Source organism: Diadema setosum, chromosome 5, assembly GCF_964275005.1.
Source record: "Diadema setosum chromosome 5, eeDiaSeto1, whole genome shotgun sequence".
Lineage (NCBI taxonomy): Eukaryota > Metazoa > Echinodermata > Echinoidea > Diadematoida > Diadematidae > Diadema > Diadema setosum.
In genome coordinates this window covers 7,708,335-7,733,860 of record NC_092689.1, presented here as the reverse complement: position 1 = coordinate 7,733,860, position 25,526 = coordinate 7,708,335, and the positions used below count along the sequence as shown (strand labels likewise).

Genomic DNA, 25,526 nt, shown 5'->3' with positions numbered 1-25,526 from the left:
TTCCCGTATGTTTCTAAATGGAAAAAATGTGACAAAGCCTATATCACTTGTCTTTCTACTAGACAGAAAGAATATTCAGATGACATCTAAAATGAATAACCATGCAATTTAATAGCATATCATACACAGAGTACAATGCATCCTGTGATAATACCATGTGTTTCATCTGTTGCAGTGCAATGGTAGTTTCATGCACTATAGAGAACCTTTACAATCATACAATCAAATGCTTCTCATAATCATGGAACATTTGGAATTAATGGTCAGAAAAATACTGGAAGAATATATGGACAAATACTTATAAGTATGCCAAAGTCAGTAATCCAAATACAATGTCTAAATGGTATCACTTAATGTAGACTAATGTTGAATATATTTCAGGACATGTACAACTTACATGTTTACTCTCGGATAGGTACAACACGTTAGCATGGCAATGCTACAGTCACATATGAAGTCTATCTTTTCAGTGCTGAGGTGTTTGAAGTTGGATCTAAGGCATGTGGTCACATGTCCAGATAAGTGAATACTGATAGTTTGGCTGAAATTAAATTCCACTTTAAACCTTCCCTGTCTCCTTGGCAACTTGCTCTGATTTTCACCAAAATCAAAACTGCAGATGACATTTCCAGTGAGGATACAATTTGTCAAATGCTGGACCAAACTTACACGAGACAGATTTGGTGAGTAGAAATATGAAAAAAATCTTTCATCCTTTTCCTTGTTCATATGGAGCTGGTGGCATCTAAAAGATCCTTTCTGGAAAAAAAAAAATCCTGTAGTCAGTGTGCACATGGCCATGGATACTTTTGACTGTGTCATCATGCATCACAAGTCATGATATCTGGGGAAGATGGTTTGCTATTCTAAAGCTCCTATCAGCATCAACTCTGTCTAAGATCCCTGCACATTATTTGCTTACTGGAAGATCATGCCTCAAGTCTTAGCTTGATGTGAGGCGGCATCTAGGCTACATTTGTACACGTAGATGCAGAAGACATCCGAGACTAAAATATGTGATACATGTATGAGCATTTACAGATCTTTTTTCTACGATGTCTCCGTTTGAATGTGTCTACATCTTACAGATACACTTGTAATAATATGGAGTGTGAACCCTTTTGTAGGAGTTTCTTTGGAACAAGTACAGTATTCACAGTGGTATGCTTCTACCTGAAATAAGAACGAGTGTGAACACTTCCGATTTGCTTGCGCAGGTGTCTCTGTCCAGATGTAGTGCTCTCATCTAAAAACTTACATGTTTAACACAAACAAGCATGAACAATGTAGTTTGGTTGTGCTGCTGTCTGCCAACAGAACTTGGTGTCTGCCACAGTTTCTGTGAATGCATCTTTGGTGGAGTGCGGAGTGAACTTAAATCAGTTCCACGTAATTCGCCGGGAAGAGTCCCTCCTTGCCCCTGCACACCCCTTTCCACCATCCATCATCGATCTGACGAGAAGACAAGGATGAACACAAGAATGAAACGTATTGGTGTTTTGACATCCATTATCGTGACGCATCATGGGTAAAACATATGATGTATACCTTTCACATAGGCAGGGTAGAGTTTTCACAATCAATGAGGAATTTTTCCGATCACAAAGGCATTTTGTTGTGATGGAGAGAATGTTGGAATAAGAGCAGAAATCCAGGAAAAACTCAAAAAGTTGCGCAATTTGAACGTCCGTTAGCAACGTACTACAATGTCTTTATCATCATTTGTTGATTGCGCAAAATGTTACCATTTCCACACATTATGACCTGAAATTTTCTTCTTCTTTATGGCTTTCCCTATGATTGGGCATGTTCAAGATAAAGAAAAGGTACAGGTATATCATTCTGTAAATGTCTGTCATGCCAGAGAAAGCTGTTTCCTTATGCAAGTACAACTATTGTAAGTTCAGCTTTTAGTTTATCTGCATTTTTTTTAGCACCACAGCATGATCTAAAAACAACATCCTCCATAGGAGGAATCTATTTGGACTGAAGAAATAGCTCTGATTTAGAGAAAATTCCACTCACAAGGGATTAAAGTCAACAGAATATAAAGAGAAGGACTTGAAAAGACCTTTGACTTTAAAGGGACTATACAGTACTGGTTGAGGTGGGGATTCATGTTTTGAACATTCCTAAGTGACATAATGAAAAGCCTCTTATGAAATATGAAAAAGCATGTAATTTTAAGAATTATTCAACGTTTATTTGATGAAAATTGGTTTTCAAATGGCTGAGATATCCAAAAAAGTGCTAATAATAAAAGGTGACATGCCACAACTTTATTAGGATCTCTTTGTTTCACCTTGTTTTTGGATATCTCAGCCATTTCAAAACTGATTTTCATCGAATAAAACTTTTGATACCCCTTAGAACTGCATGCTCTTTGACATCTCATAGAGTGGTTTCTGAATATCTCGCAAAACGTTAAAAGCTAAATCCTCATCTCGACCAGAACTGTACACACCCTTTAATAGGCAATCATTTGACTTATGCGAGATCAACTTAAGCAAGGTTGACTGTTTAAATACAGTCTCTTGACAACTGTTCATATCCCGCAAATCAACGCTATTACCAAAGTATGTTGTTGGACTGTCCCATCAATAAATGTCTCTTGACAGAAGTTTGACAAAATTTAATTTTTGTTCTAAAGATATAATATATAGGTAATGCCTCCCCCCACAAAAAAAACAAACAACAACAACAACAACAAAAAAAAACCAAAGTTTAGTAGTTCAGGAGCTTTTTTTGTTATTGTTGATTGTCAGCTGATTAACCCAGAAATGGCACCACAAACAGAAACTGCCCCCCCACCAATCTAAAAAATGCAGCACCTGCCCTGAGGAGCGCAAGAAAAACAAAACAAATTAGTGGCTGAGTGGTATATTCTAACAGAATATCATACCGTCTCGACGTGAGTGATGATTTCACCGGGGTCAAAGGTCAATTCATCATCAGCACCTGAAAAAGAGATTAATAAATGCACATACGCACATATCAATATCAACAGAGCAGGCAACATGAGTCACACCAATTTTTTCGTTTAATGTGACAGATCAAGCTTGAGACATGGTAGTTGCTAATCATTAAGCGTAGTACATATATTGAAAAATATATCTTTTAATTCTACGGAAATGTTAACGATCCCATTGTTGAGATAATTTGTTGATATCAACAAAAATATCTTGAAAGGCACCATAACTAAATTAACAGGTAAATAAATTGATGAATAAATGAATCACAAGAGAATAAAAAAAATATGGCAAGGGATATTGACTTGACTTTTTTGAAAGGGAAAAATCATGTTCTGTGGCTGCATGCAATGTAAACTTTTACAACAGCCTTTTAATAATTGATATTTTTCTCATGATACATGAATACAATCAATCTCAATGTAATTATGCACAATGCCAAATGATCACTAAAATGATGGAATATTCAAAATATCCTTCCTCAACTACGTGCCTGCAAAAGTTAATCGTGTGAAAAACACTACTCTACGAGAAGTTGGTGTGGCTGTGTGTCAAAGACCGTCAGACTCTAAATGTGACCCCACATCAAGGAGATGATCTGGCGGTAAGCTTTAAATAAATATGCATTTTCTGCAAACTTCACTGACTTTGGGTTTGCAGTGTTTTCTACCTAATTTCATGAGCTTGAAACCATGCAATAAAAAAAAAAAATGTTTTCCAAATTTTTTTGAAGATCTTTCTTTTCCACATTTCATTTTTTTTTCATCTATGAGGTACGTGTACATTACATGTGAAAGCACACAGGAAAACCCTACAGATATAGTAAGCAGTAACCTCAAAGCTTTGACATAATCATAAAAAGTATGTTGTTTATGAGTGAACCAAGTTTTAGTTTCATCTGATAATCATTTCATCATAGCTACAATGGAGTTGTAAACTACCCCTGTTGGATATAATAGGTTCTCAAAGCTGAGAATCTGTTCTCACAGAATTTGACCTTTGACCTTCCTGATGCAACGTCACACATGAGATTGCTCTGACTTACTGGCTTGGTAGTCATAAATAGCCTGTGCCCTCAGTCCATCCTGGCTCTGTGGAACATCCTCATACGTGCACTCCTCTGTTTGTTCCGTCTGTGGCGGGAGGTCCTCGTATGTGGTGTCATCCTCCACTGGAGCACGATCTGCACAAAGTCACCAATGTAAGGGCTTCATAGGCGACGCACACTCAATAGTACATTATGATGTCATCTATTTACCCCAAAACTGCCCTTTATACACGTCATTTATGCAAGATCAGATGTTTCAATGCATACTGTAAAAGTGGATATTTTCACTCAAGTAATTTTCATGCTTGGCCGGGTAAGATGAAAAAAAAAATGTGAGGTTTTATTTTCATATTAGCTTCTGGTTGCTTGAAATGTGCGAAAATTTCCACACCGCTGAAACTTCCACTTTTACAGAATATCATTCATGTCAGACTGCAGCTATCAATGTTGGTCCAAAAAGCAATATTTCAACATCTATACTGTAACTACAATTCCTTTGAGACAGTCTTCTCTTCATATGGCAGATTATGTAAGGTTGATACTGTTAAGTGCTCATTTACCTGGTTCAAACAGCAAAATATTGAGGCTTTTTCCAAAATGCATTTAAAGAACAAGCCTCTTTCTCCCGGCTCTCATCCTAGTCCTTTCAAAAAGTGAGTACGGATCTTATGTACACATGCACTGGTTATAAGCCGCACTTGTTTAAATGCCATACCTTGACTTTACATCCTATCTGAGTGACACAGTACTCTTGTCTCTCAACAGAGAGAACATAACTATTAACAGTACACAGTATTACACTGTAAACAAAACACCTCATGTGTTTCAAGCATGTGTTTTACATTGTACCTTCTAATCAAGCTTGTTGCCTTTTATGAGGTGCACAGAATGCAGTTTGCCATTAATATGTGGGAATGTCTGATTAAAAGCTCCTTATGATGATGCATAAAGACTAAAAAAAGGAAAGAAGGCTGACATCACATAAACCAATACCAAGAAAATACCCCAGGTATGTTTGGATAAAAACTGGAAAGTTTACTCATCTTTGAATATAAAGACACGAAACATTTTTCTGCTTTTGAAAATACTCACCAACTTCTTCATAGGTCTGCTGAAAATCGTCAGGGGGCTGGTCGTAGGTAGCGCCAGCATCCGTGTCGGCGTACGTGTCCTCTGGCTCCGCGTAGTTGGTCGTGGCAGTCAGGTCGCTCGTGTCCTCGTAGAGATTGGGCTCGTCGGGCGTGGCGGGCAGGGGCTGGCTCTGCTTGGGGATGGAAGGCATCTGTCTCGCCCCTCCTCTCGGAGGAGGGAGCTGCGGGGGTTGGTCTTCACTCTGCTCCTCCCGTGATGGCGAGGGATCTTGGCGGGGCGGGAGCACAGGTTCCCTGGCTGGCTCAGGCTCCCTAGCCTCATCCTCTGGCTCGTCTGGAAGTGTCCGATGATGTTCTGCCAGCGCCCTCTGTCGCTCCTGAATAAAATTGCCAAAATAAATAACATGGAAAAAATTACAAACAGGAAAACTTTAATCAAAAGACATTAGGGTCTGGCATTGCTATTGATGAAGACATACAAATTTGAAAGCTTGTTTGAAAGATCTCCTTTTCACCATGAACTCCTCATGGGAGCGCATCTGATTATCTACACAAGCACGCTTTCACTTCTTGATTTTATATGCCTCACTCAACTGTGAATTACTGGGGAAATTTTCACTTGCCGCACATGTACCTTCAACCTTTCTTTTGATAAAGATGTGAAATTCTGAAAGCTTATTTGAAAATTATCCTTTTCACCACAAACACCTCATGGGAATGTGTCTGATTATTTACACATGCATGCTGTCGCCTTTTTATTTTATCTGCCTCACTCAACTGTGAATTACTGGGGGAATTTTCACTTGCCACACATGTACACACACACATGTACAGAGTATAGTGTGACTACCCACAATAGCAGAAATTAACAATTTATAATATACAGGAGAGAAAATACCCATTCTGAAGTTTTGAATATGTGTATCATTAAGATTACTGCTGTAGACAGCAGTGAATCTCTTTTCTTTATAACAACACCTCAGCAAATAATTTTTGTAAATGTGACCCTGCACCTCAAAACAAACAAAAAGTCGCCAGACATGAATTTTTAGTTAAGAGCATATTCTGAAAGAGCAGACTTCAAGCTTTCAATTGATGTACAACTCAAATCAAATGGACACTCGTAACCTGTCTAAATATTGGAAAGAAAGCACGCACTCCGAAAAGTTTGAACTGAGAAGAGGCTCTGAAGTACAGTGTCTATTCAAGCGCTTAATCTTTACCAAACCATGCTGGCTGTGCGATGAATGGGACAAACAACAGGAAGTAAACCACCAGAGTAACAGCAATGAAGGGATTATCAGATTAAACTGAAATTAAGCATGCCTCATTAACACATTCTGTCCATAATTAACGCCAACTTTCAAAGCAGTAGTTATTAGAGTTGAAAGTGAAGAGTGTGGACAAGGTTTTTCAGAAATGAAAAAGGGATTCTAAAGACACACCTAATCACACTATTCTAAAAAAAATGTTCGAGATAAACTGCTTAAAAAACACACTTTCCTGCCCGTTTTATGATACCAAATTTTAGCATAATGTAAAAGAAGACCCGCTCTTTCAGAAAATATGAAAAAGTCAAGTTCGGCTAGGTTGACCCATTTCACTTATTTTCAGTCCTCACACAAAATCAATGTGTGCGACTTTATGTTCGTTTTGAGGTGCACGGTCACAAATAGAACTGCTACTGTTTATCTTCCCAGGACTAACCCACAGGGCAAGTCTTCTATTATAAAACCCAAGCTGTGAAAAAGAAGGACCGAGGAATAACAAACCACAAAATAGAGGCCTGGAAAACCTACCTCCTCCTTTCGCTTACTCTCCTCCCTCTCCCTCTGTTCTCGTTCTTGCCGCCTCTTCCTCTCTTCCTCTGCCCTCTTCCGGCTCTCCTGCAAACGAGGATGATGAAAGGAGCAGCGGAGGACATTTGAAAGAATGCATGATAAGGATGCATATAATTGTGGATGGGCAGGAGTTCAATTCTTTATACACACATCTCACCTGGCATTTCAAGCTTATAGTTTGTTATTGGACGTTCCTTTCATGCAGTGTACACACATTTGATTTCAATTACAACCAACCTTTGTAGTGCACATAAGGGCCTTGTTGCATTGCTTGTAAAAAAAATAAAAAATAACAATTAGCAGAGGGAGCCATTTTTTTTTTTTTTTGTCTGTTTGTTTCTTATTCACTAGGGCTCACAATCAGGATTATCCACCTGATAAAGCAGATACAAAATATATATATAAATTTCACAGTAATTTGTTCCATCTTCTACATTTGATGGGCTTAAAGGGACCTAACTGCTGACATTCCATAATCATTATCAAGGAGGTTTCAAAGAGCTATCTGGAAGATACTTGAGTGGTACATGCATCTTAGTTGGTGATAATTAATGCCAAAATTTGGGAGGTTCCATAAAATTTTACGTTGGGAAGCATAGAAATGCTTCATTTTTTCAGGGATCCTCCAGCAATATCAAGAAGTCTCCGCAGATCTGTCAGTCTCTTCTCACAGACAAGTGAAAAGTGGGAGAATGAGATGTGCAAACATAACCTGACATGCAGTGCAAAGGTTTCAATGATAACATTTTGTGTGTGTGTGTGTGTGTGTGTGTGTGTGGAATGGGCTCTTGAACGCTTATGGCAAATGGTCAACAATGAATTGCTGACCAAATATTCGCCAATGGTCAACAATGAATTTCCTTTTAGACACTTTGAACAAATCAAAGGATAAATAACTCTTCTTTACTTTTTTCTTCTCCCCTCTCTCATTTCCTCTTACATGGAAGCACAACATACAATATATTCATCTTGGGGTGAAAATGATTTACCAGGTTAAGATTATTGGCATTTGAGCTATTAAACTCACTTCCATATCTGAATGGGATATCCATTTTCTCGTTTTCCCAATCCCCCATCTCTCTTGCTCATTGCCAATACTGCAATTCATACGTACCTGGTACTAACCTGAAAGATTTGACATTTCCTGAATTTTGTGAGGGTTTGTCGTCTTTTTTTTTTTTTCTAGACATATGAAAAACTCACCTCTTCACCTGCTTGTGCCATCTGCTCAAACTTGTTTCTCAGGCTACCAGCCCCACCCTTTGCTGCAGGTTAAGGAAAAATTGCAATTCATAGGTCTCGCTTGTGTGTAACATTTACATGCACACCACCACCATCTAAATTTCCTCAATTACTGTATACGCCATATATTTCGCGAGTCTAAATTTTTGTGAATCAGAACTTCCCGACGATTTCGCAAGGGATTAAATTCGCGATCGTGGAGTCCTATACCGAACGGAGAAATGTATACGCATACGTCACATTCATAGCGTGATCAGAGTCAATATTTTCGCATGTCTTTAATTTCGTGAATAGCACCTCACTCGTGAAATTTGCGAAAATAAAAACCTCACGACATATTCGGCATATACAGTATAACACTGCCATATCCTTTCACGTATGGCAGTACTAAAGGTGAAGTCCACCTTCATATACATAAGGATTGAGAGAATGCAGCAATATTAGTAGAACACATCAGTGAAAGTTTGAGGTAAAACAGACAATCCCTTCAAAAGTTATGAATTTTTGAAGTTTCAGTGCCGCCATCACTGGATGAGAAGACTACTACAGCTTGTGATGTCATTTGCATAGAAGTATATAAGTATGAAGAAAATTCAACATATTTTCACTTTTCTCGCATGACAATAGAGCACTTGACTTGCCTCTTTTAGAAGGCAGGAGGAATAATACTACTTAACATATGTTAATACTACTTAACATATGTCAGTAGTGAGTTGAGGGAATTTGTGACCCGCTACAACAAAATGGTCCTAAAGTCGCGCACGGTAGAAGCCGTGAAAATCGAGTTTGAAGTCAGAGCATCAAAATTGGTCAAAACTTACAATTTTCTGAATTTGACATATTATTAGAGTCTCACATGTCTTCTATCATCTGTCGAAATTTTGAAGCGAAATGATGAAAGGAAAGACCAGAAAATAGCGTTTTTCTGGGCCATGTTTTTTGGCGTTTCATCGAAGTAGAATCTGGTTCGAACATTTGGATTGAGCGCCACACATAGGCTCCGCCCCTAACAACGACCAGAGTGATCTCATCGGTCAGTTTGCTGCTTGCCGCTAACCGAAGCGTGACGCTCGCACACTGCACAGTCGAATGGTGCGTGCAGGCAGGATGCGCTATGCCCAGCCGCTTCTCCTGGCATCCTGGTCACTGATTGGTCAGTGAGGAGACCGCCGACGCTGTGTTTGAATGAGCATTGCGGGGGTTGCTAGGGCTTACCTTCTATTGTCCGGAGGTGAATACTGACTTGCGTGTCCCTTGATCGTGATTGCGTCGCAAGGAGAACTTTTAGGGCGCTTTTCTCGAAACAGTGATTTCCCAGACGTCTCGACATGCTCTCTTTTAAACATCGATATCTCCGCAGCCGATTATTTTTATAAGATGTGTTATATATCAATTTAAAGCAGAAAGATTAGGGAATCGTGTCATGCAATTTTCAAATAATCGACCTCGCCCGACTTTAGAATCATTTTGTTGTAGCGGGTCACATTATTTTGTACTTTTTTCAAAAAATGAAATTTTGTGGAATTCTCTTTACATTTTCCTTATATCATCTATGCATGTGACATCATACACTGTAGTAGTCTTCTCATCCAGCAGTAACAATGCAAACACTTCAAAAATTCATAACTTTTGAATGGATTGTCTGATTTTCCTCAAAATTTCACTGTTCCTCTGAGCATATGTTTCAGCTTACACAAGTGCATCGTTTCAATGCTTATCGCTCGAGGGAAATTTGTATCCAAAGAATTATTTTAGGGTTTATATGGCTTTATATCTATATATGTGTATATATGATAAATATATATATAGGTATATGTATCATAAAATATAACACATAACTGCTACATACACACATCTTATACATTTTAAAGTTCTTTCTCTCTACATATAACATTTAAGAACTTTAAAATTTAAATTCCTTCTTGTTGAAACTACACTCAGCTCCTGTACACCACAAAAGCAAAAATACTTATGCAAATTCAGTTGCAGTTTGCTTCAGTTATCATCAACAATATGAAAAGCTTAACAAAGCCTTTAGGAGAAAACATTCTCTTTCAGCATATACCAGTATATTTCAATGTGTATTCTCAAAATGATAAATAAACACACATCATATTGTGTTTGTTTGTTCATTAAAGAATATGAAGAGGTCAAACCTGGTGGTTGTGGTCTTGTTCTCTGGTACGAAGAAGAAACCCCCCGCATATCATCGAATGATCCCGCCGAAGCATCTTGCTTGTCCGTCTCCACCCCAAACTTGCCCCCGAAACCCTTTTTCATGTCTGTCTGCGACGGGTGCAGCTCCGTCTTGGTCTCTGAGTCAAATGCAAGGGCGCTCTGGTCCATGCGATCCTTCTGTACCCCGTAGCGACCACCGAAACCCTGCGCATAGTCTGATATGAATATACAAACAGCATTACATCTCTTGCACCCAAAACTATATCATGTGACCATTACATTTTCAGGTCCATAGTATTTATAAATGTCTAATGATTTGATACTGAATCTCCAGAAATACAAATCTCCTGTTAACAAAAAAAAAAAACTGAAACAAAATATTGCATTAAAAAATATACTCTAGGCCACCTATTCCTGCATGTCGTGACAGAAATGTCATTTGATATACATGTGTATTATGTCTACACTGAAACAATTGTGACAATGATTGTGGAGTATTCATCATAACTGGAAACATATTCACTGTGGAATATCGTGCACACTCTTTCTCATCTAAGCTTCAAACATATACATGTACAATTTATCCTTCCTGCATGCTATAGGGGCAAGCAATCAAGTCAAAGTGTCCTATTAATGTTTCTATTATCAGCCATTTCTACGAAATAATCACTGAAGATTACATTTATTCATAATCTTACAAAGCATGGAAAAGTACAAATTTGACACCAAACATAAACAGAAAGTTGATCCTTGTGTGGACATCCTTTTCAAAGGATAGTACAGTTATGGTTAAGATGGGGATTTAGGTTTTAACTTTTTGTGAGATAATTAGAAACCGCTTATATAAAGTATTAAAGAACAGACAATTCTATTAAAGAGGAATTCAAAGTTTATTTGGTGAAAATTGGTTTTAAAATGGCTGAGATATCCAAAACATAAAGCAAAACAAAGTGGTCCTAATGAAAGCTGGGGCCCATCTTTTATTAGGACCACTTTGTTTCTGGATATCTCAGCCATTTCAAAACCAATTTTAATGAAATTAACTATTAATTCCTCTTAGAATTGTATGCTCTCTAATATTTCACATATGCGGTTTCTATAAATTATCTCGAATCCCCATCTCAACCAAAACTATACCATCCCTTTAAGCGTCAGTGTAGGCTTGTCTTGGGCCAATATGATTCCAGCATTAAAAAACAAAAACAAAAACAAAAACCAAAAGAAAAAAAACCAACATGATACACATTAGAGTCATAGGAGCCACTGCTGCCTACAGACCAACCTTTCTGTGAGGCATGCTTCTCAGTCTTGCCCTGGTAGTCGAAGCCAAGAGCCGACGAGTCCTGCCGGTCTTTCTGTACTCCATGCTTCCCTCCGAACCCGGTAGAATAATCTATATAGGATGGGAGAAGGGGGCGGGGTGGGTGGAGGGTTCCCGCAGGAAGCATAAAATAAAGATGAGGGAAGTGAAGGGGGCAGTGGGGGGGGGGGGGGTGGGCTAGGTTTATAACTGCATTAAAGCATAGTTTGCACAATGTGAAAGGACAGACAGACTCTTACATCTTAACTGAATCTCCTCTCAGCAGTGGTTGATGAATATTGTTGCACTTTGAATGGAGGCTAAATCCGGGGTGCTGTCTATCTACATCAGGACATTTCAAGACAATCAATATTATATGCCACATTGTGTTGTAAATACGATAGAATAGACAGGGTCTGTATCCAACAAATGCTACAGTGAGATTCACTGCAATTATGGCTCATGTTATTTTGCACCCTAAAGACAAATATCCACCCTGCAGTTCCTTCAAAATGCATCAAGAGTGTTAACCCTTTTTGTGCTAGAGACTGTGGACAGTATGTACAACACTATGAGCTTTTCTGTGCCAAGCAATACTCAAAGCACACAAAGGGTTAACAGTGATATGACTCCAGGTGGTGACATCTGATTCCCTTCTCTGCCAACTCAGGACTGAGATACAAAAATGTATATCGGTGCTGTGGCAGAGATGAGAATGGTTCACCGAACACAAACCTTTCTGCGAAGCGTGCTTTTCTGTCTTGGCCTGGTAATCAAAGCCCACGGCCGACGCATCCTGTCTGTCCTTCTGTATGCCGTGCTTACCACCGAAACCGGTGGCATAATCTAGCATGGGTGGCGACGGTGGGGGATGCATGCGTATAGATGGATGGGAGTAGGAAGGCAGTAAGATGGTACGAGGAGGAGAAATATGAGACATGCAAACATGCAGTGAAAATGTTAGTGACAATCCACAGATGATAGTAAATGAGCTGCTTGATAGAATAGAGTTAGACACTAGGCGTTTTCATATCAGCCCGATGAAAATCCAAACTCAAGATTTTTCTTTTTTCACGATCACAAATTAGCACGCTATTTCATTTCCCATTCAAATCAGACAGAATTAGCCCAAATTTTTTTTTTCGAACTAATTCGATAGTCGAGCATGCACAAACAGTGTCAGTAGAGCATGTGCCTTTACCTAAAATTTGTGTGCAGGTTGCCTCGAACAATCAGGTCACACACGGTGGGATGATGGGATGTATCGCATTAATTTTGTGAGGCAAATTCACATTAATTTATCAAATGGAGCACTAGTTGGCAAATCATTCTGCGATTTCACAAATTTCCCGAGTTTGGGTCGAGAAATTTTCTCGAGCTTAGCTTTCAAATTTGCAGTTAATTGGAATTCCCAATATCAAATAGCGCGTTATTTCGTCACTGCGTTATGAAAATCCAAGCTCAAGATTCTGAAAATAGTGTGCTATTGTATTTCCAAACAACAGGCTGATAAGAAAACACCTAATGGTCATTGTGAAAGACTATAGAGTACCAAAGTAAGATATCATAGCCATTCATCGCCGTGGAAACTGGTTTCAATCAACCTAACGTGGCCCAGGTTTCTATGCACGTACTTGGTTCCAACCAAAGCTATAAAAAGACTGTGACATCTTCACTTCGGTACTCTATGTCAAAGGCAAGATGCAACCAAGAGTCTCCACGAAATATAAACCCACTGAGGATGAACTATTTTATGATCTAACACACATTTTCCAAAGATACCTGCTTGAGTATACTCCGGACTAGTCTTCAGCGAGTTAAGGAATCATTTTTTTTTCTGGGAGATATATCATGTTAGTTTCTTTGCACCCATTGATATACCTCCATAGTACATTTTAGATGTTACCTGTCTGTTCCAAAAATTCCAAGAATTCAAATGCTCCGGTACCGTATTTGCAAAAACACGTTGGGACACCATGCTGCACTCTTCTTGAGTCATCAATTAAATAGTAAATCTTCAAAAATTGAACTTCATAGTAACAATGACCTCTGAGCTTTAAAATACCTTATCCAAAAACTACAGCGGTATAATCAGACCATTCAAAATAATGAATTCTTGCAGTGAGTTGTCTTTGTTACAACTGATTGACAAAGTGCCCTTTATCCATGTTTCTATCATGGCTACTACTAAAACACTATACAATCAGTGCTTATTTATGTTGATGAAGGGTAATTTGTCAAACAGTTGTAACAATCAGACCATGTTTTGCTTTATTTACAGTTTAAGTCTAAAAGGGGTCCTTAGATTTTTTTTTTTTTTTGGTGGTGGTGGTGGTATTACACAGTTTCATTTAAGAATTGTCTTCATTTCTGACTCCAGACTTCAAAAGATTTTTTTTTTTTGGTAATACTAGTAACAAAACTAGGATCTTAACCAATGCCCTCAAAAATCACTGTGGGACGAGTAACTTTTTCAGGGATAGACCAGTATAAAAATGGAAAAACTGGGTACCTGCTGGTCCAATAGACAGGCTGGACCAAAAAACCGTACAAAAAATTACAGGTTAGTGTGCATCCTTGTCTATATTCCTTATCAGTTTACAGATATGGAAGACTACTGCTTACATTTGTTTCAGCAAGAGTATATCAGTAGCTGGTTCACTGAGCTTTCTGCTCTTGTCTTATACCTGATTTCATGTGCATAGTGTAATACACACAAAATAAAGCACTGCTGAAATTTTGCAAATTGAGATGATTATGAGAATATCCAGTTATTATGAAGATTATCCGACCACCTTGAAACAGATGTATTGGGTAAAGGATAAAAACAACCTGTGCATTGAAAGACGACAATCTGGGACAGGCCAGATTATCCAATGGGCAGATATGAATTTATCACAGGTCATAAGCTTGTACAATGTATGTTTAGACAGAGTAGTAAAAAAAAAAAAAAAAAAAAAAAAAGGGTGACTGACTAATGTATGATTTTGGCAAAATGTCAGTACATAATCTGAAGCTGTGTGTGACAGATCTCGTGATGAGATAACATGTTCACAAACAAAGAAAGAAACCTTTGCCTTATCAGCAATGAAGAAATGAGAAATTGATGTAATGGAACTAGCTGATGTGGTCTCATTGGTAAAGTGTGAATGCATTACATGTTGATTGGTTGTTTGTTGAATAAACATACAGACGGGAACATGAGAATGTTAATGTGATGCGACGTAAAGATGAAATAAATGACTTCAGTAAACCAATGAACCATTGGTCACTGTACATTTTGTGGTTGTAAAATCGCAATGCTATGGCCTGGACTGTCCATGCGAGTTTAACATGAAAAATTCACCAAAGAATTCACCATTTACAATGTTTTAGCAGTTAATCGCTGGCATACGATTGCGCATAACCTTGTTAATCAACCACATCCATGAATCATACGAGAAGTTTGACTTCGGAAATGTCAAACATGAAATTGGGTTCAATGACAACCAACCTTTCTGTGAGTCGTGCTTCGACAGGCCTGCCTGGTAGTCCCATCCCACTGCACTCTGTGTTGGATGGAGATGGCAAAATTTAAAAATGCAACACTTTGCAATCAGTCTACAGCACTAGAATAAATAATATCTGTAACAATACGACAAATTTGATATCCCGGTCTAGAGCACTAGAATGAATAATTTCTCTAACAATGGAACAAATTTGATGTCCCCATATCCAGCCATGAAACTTCATGAAATAGCATGACAGAGATTCGTACACAAGCTTTGAGTATGAAAGTGGCCGAGTGTAGAGATTACAATTGTTACACATTGCAATAATATCAGTTCAGACATACAAAAACAATAATACAATGTAATCACAGGTGCTTGGTTGATAGCCAGCTGATACCCAAGAAACTGCAGTGACCGTAACCTGCCATTATTCCAAGTTGCTCTACGAGATGAGATTTTAATAAAACAGAGAGAAAAAAAAGACATTTTTGGCCCCTTTTCCCGCAAAGAGTATTCTTCAATCATACATTTGCATGAACTTCAGTTGCATGGTTAAAAGTGTACATCACATGGCTGTCTGGCTCCTGCCTAGCCTGTCATCAGCTGGTACTTGTAATTTCTATTTAAAAGTAAAACAAAGTTCTCGTACGCCTCCAGAACTGTCAAATTTTGCGTTGTACACATATGCCTCAGAAATGTGTGGAATAACACTGTAATAACAAGATATTCGTTGGGTAATGACTAAAATGTGAAATATTAACCAAAAATGCTCGCCGGAGTCCAAATCTCAGAACTTAACCAATCGGGGGGTCAGGCTAACTCGGACTCGAGGACAACTTGGCCTCGCTTTGACGGTGGGGCCGAGTTGTCCCTCTGGATTGTACTGTAACTGTGTTGTACTGGTCGCACTTATGGGCCGAGTTGATACAACACACGCATCAAAGAACCTCTTTGGCGTGCACACAAGATGAACATGTGCCTATGTATAAAGTATGGGATGGTGATCACAAACTGTGAATTGTCTCAAATAGGGCCGAGTTGTCTCCGAGTCCGAGTTAGCTTGGATCCTCCATGGAATAAAAATACTCCAAAACCACTCATCATCCTGGCAAATCGCATCAGTCAGGTAAAGTTTCTTGGCAGACCCTTATGATATATTGCAAGCAAATATGTATACTGACTTGGAAATCTTTCACCTTTAAACCACTACATGCAAATGAAACAGAAATTTAATTATGTGATGTGTGCATGTTTTGGGGGTTTTTTTTAAAAATAAACTCACCTTGTCCATACTTTCTTTCTGCACACCAAACTTGCCTCCAAAACCCGATGCATAGTCTGCAGTCAAAAGCAGGAGCAAGATGAAAACAAGATACTCTGGTTAAACATGATTGGGAAGGTTAATTATCCCACCTGTTTTCATTCTAGTGATATGAAGGGTAACAACTATTGCTTTATGAAAATAGGAATACCACATGGAAACTGTGCATGGCGACAAATTTTGTACCCTGGTAAAAATATTCCGATATATTCTGATACTACATGCACAATATACATATGTAACCCCACAATATATGAAGAGTTTGTTTGCAAAAACCGATAAGTCCATATTTGCCAAAAGGAGATATTTGCGATTAAAGGTCAAGAAAATAAAGAGAATAATAAGAAAATTTTTGCTTCTTTTGACCATAACTACAAAAATATACCTTTATATGTAGTGACCAATATATCATTTAAAAGGTATTATTTTGTACTTTATGACAGAGGCCGTACTTCAAAATCTTCAAAAATGGACTTATCGGTGTTTGCAAACAATCTCTTCATATGATAATACTATTTCCTTGCACATTCAACATGATAATATTTCTCAAAACCTGCAAAGAGGGATTTCATTACAATCATGCAAACTTGAAAAAATCCACACATATATATCATGAGAACTACATCGAGTCATTCAAATTCATGAAATTCTTCCGTCGAGATGTTTTCATTGCAACTGATTGACAAATTGCCCTACATCAACGTAAATATTAAAGCACTGGATTGATGAGTGTTTTAGTAGTAGCCATGATATTTATCATGGCTACTACTAAAACACTGATCAATTTAGTGCTTAATTACATCGATGTAAGGCAATTTGTCAATCAGTTACATCTAGTCAGTAGCAAGGGTAAAAGGAGCAATGTGTATGTTCATTTACATATCCCCCCTCCCATATATCCAACTTCATAAAGCATGTCACATGCAAGCAGAAGTAACATGATATCTACCAGGAGAAATTTTATCTGCACACATGTTCATAGCTGCTAAAAAAGAAATAAAGCTGTTGTCTAGTATAAGATTTTAAAAACTTGTAATAAAAAACAAAATAGAAAGCAGAGGATATGGAAAAGAGTGCTGCAGAGCATACTGCTATTCCTGCATAGTTTACTTGTGTCTCATGAATTAAATAAACAAGTCTATTCTGTTATTGGAAGCATGTAATATTTTTGGGAATGCTCTATGGTTTTGATGCAAAATACATCAAATGCTAAGAGTCCCCTCTGCGAACACACACACACGCAGTGCACTGATCAGTTATCTTAATCATGCACTGTTAACCTGTGAGGGACTGATCTTGCTACAACACATATCTACCATATGTAGACACCTGCCCAAGTATACTCGGGACTCGTCCTCAACAGGTTAATAATGAAACCTGAACAGATACTGCCTGTGTGGGTGAACATAACCATAAAGATGAAAGCAACAACTCTTCATCATCAATGGAGAGTGCTAGAAACCCATCCATACCTCACTGTCCGTTGTTACAAGTGAGATACTGTACAAGCGGAAATTTCAGTTTCAGAGATAATTAGCTATCTACACACTGTAATATCAGGATCTAATATCATCTCCAAAGATAGTCTTGATAGTTTTAGTTGAGTGTTGCCACAGCATTTTATTGGCAGCAGCCTGTCATAATACACATAATCACTACACATCCAACACATTAGGTGGAAATGTGATGAAAACAAAAATTAAGCTGGCCACTCATATTTCAATATAATTATTTCAAAGTATGTGAATGTGATTAAGTATTTACAATGCATGCACAAATAAACATGTACAAGTGTTTGTGTACGTGCATGTGTGTGTGTGTATGTGTATGTGTGTGTGTGTGTGTGTGTGTGTGTGTGTGTGTGATTCTGTGTCAAGTACTGGGCTTGATCACATTGGAGCTGATACTTATCCCAGCACAAACTGAAACCAGACACATTCGAGGAAGTATAAGTAACTACACTTTAGCTGGGCGGAAGGTACACACACTACTTAACACTGCATTACTTCCTGATATCAGAATACCCATTGTTAAAGATGTCTTTTTGTGAGGAAAAGCATGACATCACAATGAGACATGTATCATTTCCTGATTGGCTGACTGACCACGGGCAGCCTGCCAGTAGGAAGTGTCTGTCGACAGACAGTGTGCAACTCAGATATTTACAATGATTAGTGTCTATCTGCACGCAATTGTTGTTGTTGTTGTACCAGGGACGTGGGGAGGGGTTGAAAGTAGTCTAGACAGAAAAATGGATAAAACTTTTGTAGTTTTGTAAGATTTTAGGATGTCATAGTAAATGATTCCATCTCATAGATACAGGAAGTAATTGTGAGAAATAGATTGGTTTTTAAGGACAAGTTCACTTTTACAGACATGTGGATTGAGTAAATGTAGCAATACTAGTGGAACAAATCAGTGAGAGTTTGAGAAATATCGGACATTCTGTACAAAAGTAATGAATTTTTTAAGTTTCTGCTCAGTCACTGCTGGATGAATAGACTACTACAGCTTGTGATGTCACATGCGTGGAACGATATAAAGAAAATATAAAGAAAACTCAACATATTTATACTTTTCTCGCATAATAAAAAAACACTTGAATTGCCTCTTTCAGAAAGCAAGGGGAATAATACTACCCTAACATTCAACAGTGAAAAGTCAAGGAAATGTGCACTTTTTTCAAAAAGTACAATTTTCTAAAATTCTCTTTATACTTTCCTTATATTGTTCTCTGCATGTGACATCATACACTTAAGTACTCTTCTCATCCATCAGTAAATAATTGAAAAATTCATACCTTTGGAACAGATTGTGCAATTTTCCCCATAATTTTACTGGTGTGTTCTACTATTAAATAATGCTGCATTCATTCAATCCACGTGTCTATGAAGGTAGGCTTGTCCTTTAAATTTCATGACACACTGAAAGATAAAATTGACTTTTTTGTCCCAATATAATCACTCTATTCTCATTTTTCAATTTGAAGTGTATCTGTTTAGTATTCATATTCACATTGTTCCAGTGGGACTCAGCGATAATGAATCACACCGGTGCTTGATACCTTTCTGCGAGGCATGTTTGTCGGTCTTCCCCTCGTACTCGAACCCGACCGCTGACTTGTCAATCCGCTCCTTCTGAACACCGTACTTGCCCCCAAATCCCTTGGCGTAGTCAGCTTGTGACGCATGCTTGCTGAGAGAGCTCATGTGATCATGGCCTACAGCAGACTGCAGAGAACGAAACAAAAACAACACAAAGTAAAGTAATCACATGCCAATATCTTTGCTGGCAAGCTTGCCTATGGAACTGCAAGCTGCTATATATCCAGCACCTGTGATGACATGTGGGAAAACATTGATAAATAAGTCCCCAACATATTTGTCTGACATGATCATTGAATATATTCCACAAAGAAATCTACGATCTTCTAGCCAGAATTTATTAGTTATACCAGCAACCACAACATGTTCATATGGGGATCGGGCTTTTCAGTCAGCAGCACCTGTACTGTGGAACAAATTACCAAGTCAACTTAGGGCCATCACATGTACTCACACTTTCCTCAAGTCCTTAAAAACATATTTGTTTTGTTATTAAATGATTATGATAAGTTGTATTTTGTATGTTTAATTATATCGTTTTGTTAAAATTATGTAAGTTGTAGTTTATGGTACTCTACCCATTTGTGTAAAGCGCATAGAGATTCCAGGAATATTATGCGCTATATAAGCAGCTATTATTATTATTATTATTATTATTAAAATAAATTGAAATCATGACTACATTGCTAGTTACCTCCGCCAAGGGGGGAGGTTATGTTTTCGTTACCGTTGGTTTGTTTGTTAGTTAGTTAGTTCGTTTGTCCGTGTGCAAAATAACTCAAAAAGTAGTTAATGGATTGGGATGAAACTTGCAGGAAGGATTGAGAATGACACAAGTAACAAACTATTAACATTTGGTAGTGATCCGAGAATTTTTGGGGAATTTATGAAGGATTTTTGATATTCTGGCAGGTAGGGTCAATGAACTTGCTGGGACTACAGGCTGCACGTATTTGAGGTTTGCACGCGCGCACTAAAGTGCATGCTCTAGTTTCTGCTAGGGCGAGGCGCACTGTGCAGCTGAGGGTTTATGACGTAACAAAGGCTTCTATATTGGGAAATCGGGCGGCTTTCAGCACACAATGCAGTACATATGGGAGGAAATTACTGATTTCAGCTCTAACTCTAAAAGTAATCTGCAAACAACAACAACAACAAAATTACTTGAAAGTGCTACAAATTATAATTAACAGTTTATCCTGAAACACTGGGGATACAATATCTTTACACTGCTTACCAGTTCAATCAATATTATTTCACTGTTTTGTGTAGGCATCCAAACTCTCCTTTTCATCAAAACACGCTCTTGATGCATAAGCAAAACTGTGGCAAGAGAAAATTAGCACTGTCTCTCTCTTTCAACACTGCATTGCATTCTGGGAATATTGCATCTAATGCTCTCTCTGTCACAGTCTCAAAGTGATAATGGAATGGTCAACAGGAAAGATGATCAAGGAGTGCTCACTTTGTCCATTCTGTCCTGCTGCACACCAAACTTTCCTCCGTAGCCGTACGAGGCCTTGGGAGCATTGGCCAACTCCTTCTCCTTGAGCTTGGCATCCTCGTCCTTGACCTTCTCTCGAAGGGAGTGAATACTGTGGAAACAAGCCAAACGAACGCGAACTCAATGACAGCCGCAGAGAAGAGCACATGTACATGTTAGTAAGATATTTAGATAACAGAAATGATGATGACACTGATATTACTATTATTATTACTACTAATACTACTGCCGGGAATAATTTTCCTACTCGAACTTGATCAGCAATTTTAGCTGTAGAATGATATTCCCAACGGTATCCTGTACACTTCTACGGAGGAAAACTGCTACACAAAAAATAGTTTGTGAAGCGGTGGTGTAAAAAATACATAGCAAGTTGCGATGCAATATCAGGAAAATACCCTCTACTACTACTACTACTACTACTACTACTTCTACTACTACTACTACTACTACTACTTCTACTACTACTACTACTACTACTACTAGTACTACTACTACTACTAATACTAATACTAATACTACTAATACTACTACTTATAATAATGATAATAACAATAAAAATAACAACAACAAATTAATGATAACAATAATAAGAAAATAATAGCAAAAGGAAATAAAATGCCATAGAAAAAGAATGGTCTAGTTATTGGAATAAAACCTGCTCATTCCAACCCTTTGGGACATTATGCCAGCTTTGCTGCCACTTTTAAGTGATCTCGTCCCAGAGCCATCCACAATGACATTCAACTTCCTATGCAGTACTAGATAGTAACATTGTGGGTAATGTGTCTTGCGAGCAGGACACATATACTGTAAAACAAGGAATGTTTGCGAGCATTATAATTTTGCGAATTTCGCGTGAGCCAAGATTCATGAAGTTAAAATGAACGCAAAAGGTCTTGTCTACACCATATACATTGAATGTTAGAGGCAACTCACGAAAATTTCATGCCGCGAAAAAGGCCGTTGGCTCCAATTCGCGAAAATTTCATGCAGCGAAAATATCTTGTTTTACAGTATGATGTGCCTGGGCTCAAACCCTACACCCTGCTTTAATACAGAAGGTGCAGTAAACAGTCCATGGGACATCCGGGTCTTTACTTTAATACTATATATGCATCAGTGCAGTGAAGGAAAAAAAAAAACAGCATACAAAACATAACAGAAACACACGTTTGTTTGTTTTTTGTTTGTTTTTTTTTTTTAACATTCACAAGGATATAATGAAACATGAGAAATGCTTGGATAGCCTCCTGAGCAATGTTTAGTGGTCACATCAAATGACACCTTATCATATCAAATGATACCTTATCACCTGATTGCCACTGATATCATAATTCCCACTGAATCTCAAGTCTTTCTCTGACTCACTTGAGTGATTCTTGACGGCCAGATCCCTCCACTGATTTTGACCCCCATCTCTGCTCCTTTTCTGTGACATCATTCTGTGTGAGGGAAATCATAAAGGTATTTAAAGAATGACACTGGCATGGAAGAGTGACAAACTGGAACATCTATTTCAAGTCATCAAGTCTCAGAAAACATATTCTGCTGTTAAGTCATGTATTTTTGATTAACTTTTACGATACCTCGTCAATTTCATAAGGTCAAGCACTAAAAAAGAAAAAAAAATCTTTATAATAATTATATGAGCCTTTTTTTGTTCATACGTAATGGTTGGTGTTGGTTGCAAAATACTATAGCATCCTCTCTCTCATATCTTTTTCCATCTTGCATCATGTTTACTAGCAATGTTTGACATTAAATAGGTTACATGTATTGTGCACTATAGATTAACAACACTTCAAAATAGACACACACAAAACTATGTGGTCAGACTTGAAAAGAAAGCATCAAAAGACACCTTACTGACAATGCAAATCAAAACACCTCCAACTACATTATAACGGGGAAATCAAAACAATTTTTGTAATTTCACATCATGTAGTACATAAATTTACAGCTCCATCCATGTCAGAGACTTGTGAAATCTATTGTGGTCCTTGAGCAGAGAAACCAATACTGTGAAATACCTGAAATGTTGCAAATATAATTCCATCATAATACCGCTTGCTTAAAGTTAACCTCAGTAGAATTTATACATGTTTCCTTCGTTCCTTCTGCCTCCTTCAGCCCCCACTTATATATGCATTCTTATGGTGGAGCTGCCATTTCGTTATTCCCTGTTTATTGTGATTTGTTACGAATTTTGAAAACATTCTTATTCCTCATCTTACTCCTAATCACTATGAAGTCTGACACTCTGTAACCAATATAACCAATTTATACGTGTTCAAATATAAAAGTCTGAAAATCATCCAGAGTTTCAGAAATGTACAAAGTGCACTCCAGTTGTAACGAATACGGTTACCCGTATAACAAAATTCTGTTTTTTACAACGAAGAAAAATTTAGGCTGCTTCATTATCCACTCTAATTTTTTTTTTTTTTTTTTTTTTTTTTTTATACAATGAAGAAAAATTTAGGCTGCTTCATTATCCACTCTATATATATATATTTTTTTTTTGTCCATTTGTTTGGTTATAACGAAATTTCGATATAACGAAAGAAAACTGCCGGTCCCAAGGACTTCATTGTAACAGGAGTCCACTGTATTCTTGACAGCAATAAGAAGCCCACGTACCACAAAGTCTGGATCCGTCTCCCAGTCATCGTCCTCATCCTGGGTCACAGGGACAGAGACATTGGAGCCTACTTGAGCTTTCCACATGGTGAACTTCTGAGCCTCTCTCTAGACAGAGTCTAGTGTTTCACTACTATGACTTGAACTGATAAAAAGAAAGGATACCAAATGATACTTTGCAGATTGACTTCATGCAGTCTGATGCAATAGCATTGACTTTACAAAATGTTACATAAATAGTACTTTACAGTTTAATGGGTTTAAGAGAAGAAAACCCCAAGATACTGTAAAACATGATATATTCGCGGGATGAATTTTTCGCGATTTGGAGGCGACGGCCTTATTTGCGGCATGAAATTTTCGCGAACTGCCACTGGCATTCAATGCATATAGTGTAGACAAGAACTTTCGCATGCATTTTAATTTCGCGAATCTTGGCGCTCGCGAAATTAAAATGCACGCGAACGTTCCTCGTTTTACAGTAAACAAACTAAACAAAATAAAAATCATTCAAAAAGTGGCATACAAGTACACACATTTATATTCCTCCCCCCCCCCCACCCCATTCCCCCCCCCCTCCCCCGGAAAAAAAAAACTTTACAAGGCCCATAAAATGTTATTAAAACAAATAAGAAAATAAGGATGTCAAATGTCCAATACCATCCATAGCATGACGGAGTATGATGTGCAAATCAGATGTATTAATTAAGAATGAGTTCTTGAATTGACCTGAAACATAAATTATTTTTTATAAGACCCCTCGCCCTCTCAACTGAAGCCCATCCCTTAAATATCAATGTATCATATTCTATCACTGACCCCTATAATAATAAATGCACACTGATCAAAGGAAATTCATCCTCGATGAAAATCAAATCATTATGACAGAGTCTGAGAATGAGATGGAGGATTCAATGTGGAATTTGAGCTAAATGTTCCATGAAGCTTAGATAGGAAAAAAAAAAAAAAAAAGAAGAAATGCACAACTTTCAATCACTTTTGATATGATCCAGATGCTGTGTTAGGTGTGTATATTTGTTACGTTAATGTACGGCAATTGGCATTTGTCACTGTTGAAATGTTCATACAACTAAACGTTGACATGTTGTTTGATACAAATTGATATGTTTTTCAATGTGATGCATGATCTATAATTTAGCCTTCGGGTTACTACTTTGTTTCAATAAACCATATCTCAAATCAAATCAAATAAGAAAGAAGACGCTAGCTATCTGCTTTTTTGTATTCTTTTTTTACCTCACACTCTTTTAACCCTCAATCGTGTCCCTGTTTCTAAAGTGGCATGGTGATATTAAAGGCACCTGCAGTACATGAACGCCCGGCTTTAACAGATTATCAGGATCTAAACACTGGATTGCCACACCGTTCACCGCATCACAATCAGCTCAGCTCAGTGGAACAATACGTAGATCTACGTGCCAGAACAGAAGGCGCTGCGCGCTGCGGCAACGGTAGGCGTTAGTTCTCGTAAGGCAGTGTCGCGTAGCCGTGAAAGACTACTTAGCATTCGTCAGTCCCACACGTATCAAACAGCATAAGGAGGAAGTAAGGCTAAGAACATTACAAGTGGCCTTACTACGCCTTACAAATTATGAAAATAATGGGAAGTTGAAAATTTATTCCTGCTATGACATTATACATGCTCTTGTACGGCAGACGTGTATGAATGCAGAATTTACCTGGTTCTGAGGGTTAAAAGATTGCTGTTCAACACAACGCCCACTTGCACAGGGCTGCGGCTGCTCGTCACAAGAAACGATTACTCTCGCACCT

At 38.0% G+C, this 25,526-nt stretch overlaps 1 protein-coding gene across 2 annotated transcripts; it reads right to left on the bottom strand.

Annotated features, from left to right (window-relative positions):
* Positions 1-8: 8 nt before the first annotated feature.
* On the bottom strand, positions 9-25,526 carry LOC140229045 (uncharacterized). Of its 2 annotated transcripts, XM_072309306.1 has the most exons (16): positions 25,433-25,526; positions 23,733-23,877; positions 22,461-22,534; positions 21,051-21,180; positions 19,546-19,711; positions 16,443-16,498; positions 15,163-15,217; positions 12,405-12,515; positions 11,652-11,762; positions 10,348-10,584; positions 8,153-8,214; positions 6,908-6,994; positions 5,110-5,485; positions 4,015-4,152; positions 2,903-2,958; positions 9-1,452 (listed from the first exon to the last, which is right to left on the bottom strand). In XM_072309306.1, the coding sequence occupies exons 2-16, from the start codon at positions 23,817-23,819 to the stop codon at positions 1,375-1,377; spliced, it is 1,824 nt and encodes a 607-aa protein (XP_072165407.1). In that variant the 5' UTR covers positions 23,820-23,877; positions 25,433-25,526; the 3' UTR covers positions 9-1,374. The 2 variants fall into 2 exon arrangements, with proteins under 2 accessions (XP_072165407.1, XP_072165408.1); XM_072309307.1 differs by lacking the exon at positions 12,405-12,515.